The sequence below is a fragment of the Gymnoscopelus microlampas genome (assembly GCF_963454915.1).
Source record: "Gymnoscopelus microlampas genome assembly, chromosome: 10".
Classification (NCBI taxonomy): domain Eukaryota; kingdom Metazoa; phylum Chordata; class Actinopteri; order Myctophiformes; family Myctophidae; genus Gymnoscopelus; species Gymnoscopelus microlampas.
Window position 1 is genome coordinate 53,925,036 of NC_139947.1, and position 7,500 is coordinate 53,932,535.

The 7,500-nt window shown below is 42.6% G+C and overlaps 1 protein-coding gene across 3 annotated transcripts in view; it reads left to right on the plus strand.

Moving 5' to 3' along the window:
- Window positions 1-7,500, plus strand: part of LOC311053804 (putative cytochrome P450 120) — a 28,825-nt gene that overhangs the window by 7,031 nt on the left and 14,294 nt on the right. For all 3 annotated transcript variants that reach the window (XM_084069490.1, XM_084069491.1, XM_084069492.1), the window contains exons 4-5: window positions 2,178-2,213; window positions 2,678-2,817. In XM_084069490.1, the coding sequence (XP_083925616.1) occupies window positions 2,178-2,213; window positions 2,678-2,817 (176 nt within the window). The remainder of the gene's footprint in view (window positions 1-2,177; window positions 2,214-2,677; window positions 2,818-7,500) is intronic.

Here is a 7,500-nt window from a genome sequence, read left to right on the forward strand (position 1 = left end):
TTATGGAGTCTATTTTCATGCGTGGAACAACTATGTGTAACATTCCTGCTTCAATGTGTACTTGCAAAAGAGACCTGCTGTCTCATGTATGTTTTACTGGTTAATCCATTATCTGTGTAATTTTAAGATGTATTTGGCTATTCAAAAAATAGCAGATCTACAAGCTCATAGCGTGGCACTCGGTGCCACGCTATGAGCTTGTAGATCTGCTATTTTTTTTTTGTAAAACAAATTGTGGATTTCTTTTTTAAATGTTTGAATATATATATATATATATATGTGTTTTAAAGCGAACATTTTTAACTCCGATCTGTGCTTCTATGGGGGTCCCTGAAACAACATATTTTGAGATGGGGGTCCGCGGCCAAATACATAACATTTTTGGGGGTCCTTGACATGGAAAAGTTGGAGCACCACTGACACAGCAACAACATGCTGTTAGGATTCAGAAAACATTTTTAGATTATGTATTTGACCACGGACCCACATCTCAAAATATGTTGTTCCAGGGACCCCCAGAAGCAAAGATTTGAGTTACAAATGTTTGCCTTAAGATATATATTATATAAATGTATATTATGCATAAATGATATTCAAAGATTTGGACAATTTGTCACGATTGTTCAAAAACAGCAGATATACAAGCTCATAGCGCGGCTATGAGCTTGTATGTCTGCAATGTGTTTTAATAGCCAAATAAATCTTAAAATGACACAGATGTGTTTCCGTATTGAATGGGCTAAATAAAGGTTGTATATAAACACATCCTCTTGACCTTGGCTTCCAGCCGTCGTTTGATGACGCGTTGAAGCTGTCAGCGTGCCAAAGGCCTCTAGCAGAGGACAGGCCGAAGGCCTCTAGCAGAGGACAGGCCGAAGGCCTCTAGCAGAGGACAGGCCAAAGGCCTCTAGCAGAGGACAGGCCAAAGGCCTCTAGCAGAGGACAGGTGTTGCATCATGCAAGCTTGTTGCTGCTTCAGCCATTCTCAACGTCTTTAGTCTCAAGGACCCTCAGTTTGATATGCATTAGGCCAGTGGTTCTAAAAGTGGGGTCCGGCGACCCCCAGGGGTCCTTGGGGGGGTTCCAGGGGGTCCCCAGCTAAATGCGTTAATATAGCATCACAATGATTTGAACCGTTTATACTTTGGCTATTAAAAAATAGCAGATATACAAGCTCATTGTGCTCATTGTGTGCGAGTGCCGCACTATGAGCTTGTAGATCTGCTATTTGTTTTTTTATCGTGACAATTTGTGCAAACCATTGAATATATATATATATATTTTTTTAAGCAAACATTTGTAACTCAAATCTTTGCTTCTGGGGGTCCCTGGAGCAAAACATTTGAGATGGGGGGTCCTGGGCCAAATACATATCATTTTGGGGGTCCCCTTGTCATGAACATGTTTGAGAACTATTGCATTAGGCCAGTGGTTCTCAAACCTTTTCATGTGAAGAACCCCCAAAATGATACATATTTGACCCCCGCCCCTCACAATCATTTGTGAATTAGCGTCACAAATGATTGTGACGCTAATTTAGTAACTAATAGTAATGAATTTATCTGGAGACCCCCTGGTCCCCCACTAAGGACCCCTGGGGGTCCGCAGACCTCACTTTGAGAACCAATGCATTAATTAGGCCATTGTTTCTCAAAGTGGGATTGGCAAAATGTTATAATATACACAATCATTTCCCTCACTTTAACCATATTTTTATATATTTTGGCTATTACTAAATAGCAGATATACAAGCTTGTAGATCTGCTCTTTTTGAAAAACATTTTGTGCAAATCTTTGAATATATGTATTTTTAAAGCGAACATTTTTACTGGAGGTCCCTGGAACACAATATGTTTTTTATACTGTTGATGGTGCAACACAAACATGTTTATCCACTTAAACCCTTACAGTATATACTTCTCTAGTATGTAAATGTTTAGCCGATCTGAAAATGTACTTTGCTAGATCTGCTAATTGTCATGGAATGATCACCGGTTATGATGACATGCCAGAGTTGGGACACTAGTATAGGTTCATATCATGTGGTTAAGTGACTTGTTGAGTTGACTGTGTGTGTGTGTGTGTGTGTGTGTGTGTGTGTGTGTGTGTGTGTGTGTGTGTGTGTGTGTGTGTGTGTGTGTGTGTGTGTGTGTGTGTGTGTGTTGTTCCTTTGACAGGGTGTGTGAGCGTTGCCTGAAGGACCTCTCTGTAAGGTAGAGTATCCGTCCGTCCGTCCGTCCGTCCGTCCGTCCGTCCGTCCGTCCGTCCGTCCGTCCGTCCGTCTGTCTGTCTGTGTGTCCGTCTGTCTGTCTGTGTGTCTGTCTGTCTGTGTGTCCGTCTGTATGTCTGTGTGTCTGTCTGTCTGTGTGTCCGTCTGTCTGTCTGTGTGTCTGTCTGTCTGTGTGTCCGTCTGTATGTCCGTCCGTCCGTCTGTCTGTCTGTCTGTGAGTGGGCAGTCGGCGCAACCACACTTTGCAATTTCCCAGAATTGCGAAAATTCTAGTTGAACCTTACAATATACTTGCCTGTGTGTGTGTGTGTGTGTGTGTGTGTGTGTGTGTGTGTGTGTGTGTGTGTGTGTGTGTGTGTGTGTGTGTGTGTGTGTGTGTGTGTGTGTGTGTGCGTGCGTGCGTGTGCGTGCGTGCGTGCGTGTGTGCGTGTGTGTGTGTGCGTGCAGTGGGCACCCAGACAGTGTGTACAGTGTGTTTAAGGGTCTGGGCACAGAGCTGGTCCTGGGTCTGTTTCTCAACGTCCGCTCAGAACATCAACCAGAGCTGTACCAGGAAATGACTCAACTGTGTACGCAACACTGGCACGGTAGGTGGAGTCATAGTGGGTGGAGTCATGGGGGGGTATTAGCAAAGATCCTTTGATATATTAACAAGACAGACAATCCCACATCTCACCGCCAGTGGTGTAAAGTAACTATAAGTGCATGTACTCAAGTACTGTACTTAAGTATAATGTTCAATACTTTTACTTCTAGTCCACTACATCTCAGAGGCAAATATTGTACTTTTAACTCCACTACAATCATTTGAAAACTTTAGTTACTAGTTACTTTGCAGATATAAATCATTATATTATAAAACATACGTTAACCACTTTAGCCCTATTTTATACCTAGGCTATTTGAAAATAGCAGATCTACAAGCTCACAACACGTCACATCGTGATGTGTTGTGAGCTTGTAGATCTGCTATTTTCAAACATTTCAGTACTTTTACTTTTGGTACTTATAAGTATATTTTAATGCCAATGCTTTTTGCACTTTTACTCAAGTAACGTTTTGAACGCAGGCCTTTTAGTTATACAGTATATAACAGAGTATTTTTATATTGTGGTATTGCTACTTTCACCTAAGTAAAATATCTTCCACGGTAAAAACGGTACACATTTCTGCCGTGTTTAGTTCATTCAGAACTCTGCAGCTGGTCTGCTAACAAGACCCAAAAGTTGTGAGCTTATCAGCCCAGTCCTGGCTACTTTACACGGCTTCATTTAGAGTCCACTTCAAAATGTTTTCAAAGCACAACATGGTAAGGGCCCAGCCTACCTCATGGACTCATTCAAATATATAGGCCCCAGAGAGTACTTACCGTAGATCTTCTTTGCCAGGTCTACTAGGGCAGTGGTTCTCAAACTTTTTCATGTCAAGGGACCCCCAAATTGACACTTATTAGCCCACGGACCCCCATTTCAAAAGATATGCCAGGGACCCCCATAAGAGAAGTTTTTTTTTACAGCTCTACTAGAGCTGTAATCCCTAGTAACTAGGCATTACAGTTTAAGGTAGGGATTTACTTTGGTTATAGCTCTTATATTCTGATAGTACCAGGGTTGCATTGCTCATGGTGACGCCACACGCATAGATTTAAAACGACTTAAAATTTTCACCTCAACCAAGTTTACAAAGGCTCCCGACTCACACCAGGTGGATTAACATAGGAATGAGCCTATAGATGCATATCAATTGTCCATTGTGTGACCCAGTGGCGTTCCCAGAAATTACATTTAGGGCAGGCGAGATTTTTTTCTCGCCTACGGGGGGGGGGGGGGGGGGGGGGTACTCGGGGGAAAATCTCAGGGGGAAATCTCGGGGGAAACAAGTTAACAACAACACTACACTGACTACAAAACTGGAAAACGTTAATGTGCATCACTATAGGCGACGTGGCTCTGCTGAATGGATGCGGTAGTGATTGGCTGCCTGCCCGCGTGAATGGACGAGGAGGTCCGACGGCCACTATTCTCTTTGGATTTTTTTCACTGCCTGTTTTTCAGTCTTTTACTTTATTTTATAGCGGAGGCTAGATTTTAGTTGGGCAGGCGGCTGCCTGCCCTGCCTCTATGGTGGGTACGCCACTGATCTCCTCGGGGGGAAAATCTCAGGGGGAAATCTCGGGGGAAACAAGTTAACAACAACACTACACTGACTACAAAACTGGAAAACGTTAATAAAAATAATATGCAAGTATAATCAATCAATCAATTGTTCAGCGGTGGTCTGTTCATGTTGTAGTTTAATGGCTCAAGCTGCTCTCAGACTCAGAGCCCCTTTTATGCCAGGTGAGTACAGGTGATGGCCCAGAGACCCCCACAACTGGCACTCCTGCCACCCCATGAAGATAAAGGCACACATTTGCATCACTATAGGCGACGTGGCTCTGCTGAATGGATGCGGTAGTGATTGGCTGCCTGCCCGCGTGAATGGACGAGGAGGTCCGACGGCCACTATTCTCTTTGGATTTTTTTCACTGCCTGTTTTTCAGTCTTTTACTTTATTTTATAGCGGAGGCTAGATTTTAGTTGGGCAGGCGGCCTGCCTCTATGGTGGGTACGCCACTGATGTGACCTGTAGTGTAGGTGTTAGTTAGCGAAGTGAGCGTCACGTCATTAAAACAGAGGGCAACCACGTTCCAATTCAGCAATGCAACACTGGATAGTAATCATTTCTATAGAGTGTTTGTTCAGTAAAAGGAGTCTCCATGTCTCTCCAGCTCTTTATTAAACAGAAAATACATTTTCAGTGCTCTCTCCTGATTGGCTTAAATGTTGTCACCTACCTGAAAATATACTATATTGTGTTTACTAAAGAGCTGGAGAGACTCCTGTGACCCAACACACGCTCTGTAGCAATGATTACTATCACAATATAGTACTTTAACCTTTTTAACAAAAAATATCACCAAAAATATCACTTACCCCACCCCCCCCCCCCCCCACCAAAGAAGAACATAGGTGATGCTGCATTCATCAGTTTTGTCTGTATTGTTTTTAATCTGTTTAGATCTTTGCTGTAGTTTAGATATATGAAAAGTGCTGTATAAATACAGCTCACTATCAATACCATTATCATTCATCATTTATAGTACTTAGTTGCACGCCGGTATCGTTCAAGCTCGCAAACGTTGTGAGCTTGTAGATCTGCTGTTTCCGGCAGGCAACACCAAGTGTGCAACTAAGTATAAATCAGGCTTTAAGTGCATGGGCGAGGTCACCCTTGCACCATGTAGGTGTGTCAGGCAGCACTGCCCTCTAGTGTTATTATTAGGGTATTATTATATTACTGCTAATCTGTTGCAGAATGAATAATGAACAGGAAGAAAGATTTACTTTTCTTTTTTGCACTCAAGTATAATGAAACATGGTCTTCTAGCTCTGGTCCAGTTACTACGCTGCACCCTCTACAGCAGTGGTTCTCAAACTTTTTCGTGTGAAGGACCCCCAAATTGACACTTATTAGCCCGCGGACCCCCATTTCAAAAGATATGCCAGGGACTCCCATAAGAGAATATTTTTTACGGCTCTAGCAGTGATTCTCAACCATTTTAATTTCAAGGACCCCCAGTTTGACATGCATTAGGGCTACGGACCCCCATTTAATGGCATTTCTATCTCTGGGACCCCAATTTATATTGTAAAATCAATGTTAATTTAACTCTGAGAGTGTACAAATGGAACCAAATGGACCCTAACGGGTCCATTTGGTTCCATTTGTACACTCTCAGAGTTACAGACCCATAAGGGTCCATTTGGTTCCTATAAATCATTTAGCTGGGGACCCCCTGGAACTCCCTCAAGTACCCCTGGGGGTCCCCGGACCCCACTTTGAGAACCAATGCTCTACAGATCCGGGCAATAGAAACATTCTATTGATGGGATCTGTAGAGGGTGCAGCGGGGTAACTAAATCATGTTTTCTTTCTGGTGAAATATTTAACATTTTAGCCAAAAAGTGTATTTTAGACGTCAGGTGGGGGGCTCAGAGTGTTCCCACTTAGAATTGGCTTTCAACCCCATAAAACCGTCTTTGTTTTGGTGAGTAGCGAAAGTGTATTTTGATTTTTTTTTTTACTGCAGACGAGAGGCTATGCAGCCTGTGGTGCGAGCGCAAAGACTCGAAAGTCCCATAGCATTATTTTACACTTTGGGCTATTCAAAAATAGCAGATATACAAGCTCATAGCGCGGCACCGAGTGCCGCGCTACGAGCTTGTAGATCTGCTATTTTTGAAAAATCGTGAAAATGTGTGCAAATCTTTGAATATATATATTTTTAAAGAGAACATTTTTAACTCAAATCTTTGCTTCTGGGGGGGTCCCTGGAACAAAATATTTTGATGGGGGTCTGCGGCCAAATACACATAATAGTGGGGGTCCTTGACATGAAAAAGATTGAACACCACTGATATAGAAACATGCGTTTTTCAGAATACTGTTGAGATTTAGGAGACATGTAGAATCGGCTTCAGGTCTCAATGGGTTAAGGAGAACTCCTTCTAAGGCTATGGAGCAGATCTAGGTCTTCTCCAGATAGACAGACTGCCTATAATAGCTGAGATACGTTTGCCTTTTGCAATCCTCCCAATGTCATTCCACAGAGCACCAGTTTGTGACCATGGCCCAGACTCCCAAACATGAATGAATGAATGAATGAAACCTTTATTGCCCTTACGGGAATTTGCTTTGCACACAGAGAGCACACATAAATACAACACAGACTAAAAACATGACATGGTAATACATACATCATAAAAAGCAAAACACTGCATGATCGTCAGGCTCCATACTGCAAAACAATCTTAAAATAAAGACTTGTCTTTGTTTAGCAGCTGAATGCTGCGTGGAACAAAGGACGTAATGATTGGCTTAGTTTTTGCCAGAGGCATGCCGTACCTCCGCCCTGAGGGTAAGAGTTTATACTCAGACCATAGTGGGTGCAACTGATCAGCTATGATCTTTTGTGCTAGTCACACACAACACAAGGACAATATGTTGACAGTTGTATCCCACGGCCATAATATGTTCTACCAAAGGCTGTTCATTCATGATACAGTACGTCCAAAAAAAGATGATATGGGCAGCTGTTTTTTCTATATTAATTAAAGGACGACTTCACCCATTTTCAACCTTATCTTCAGATAACTGGTCCTCACTTATGCTCAGTGTAACATGGTACTATTTCTGTCTACTCACTCAGTGTCTCAGAGGAGGGCTGT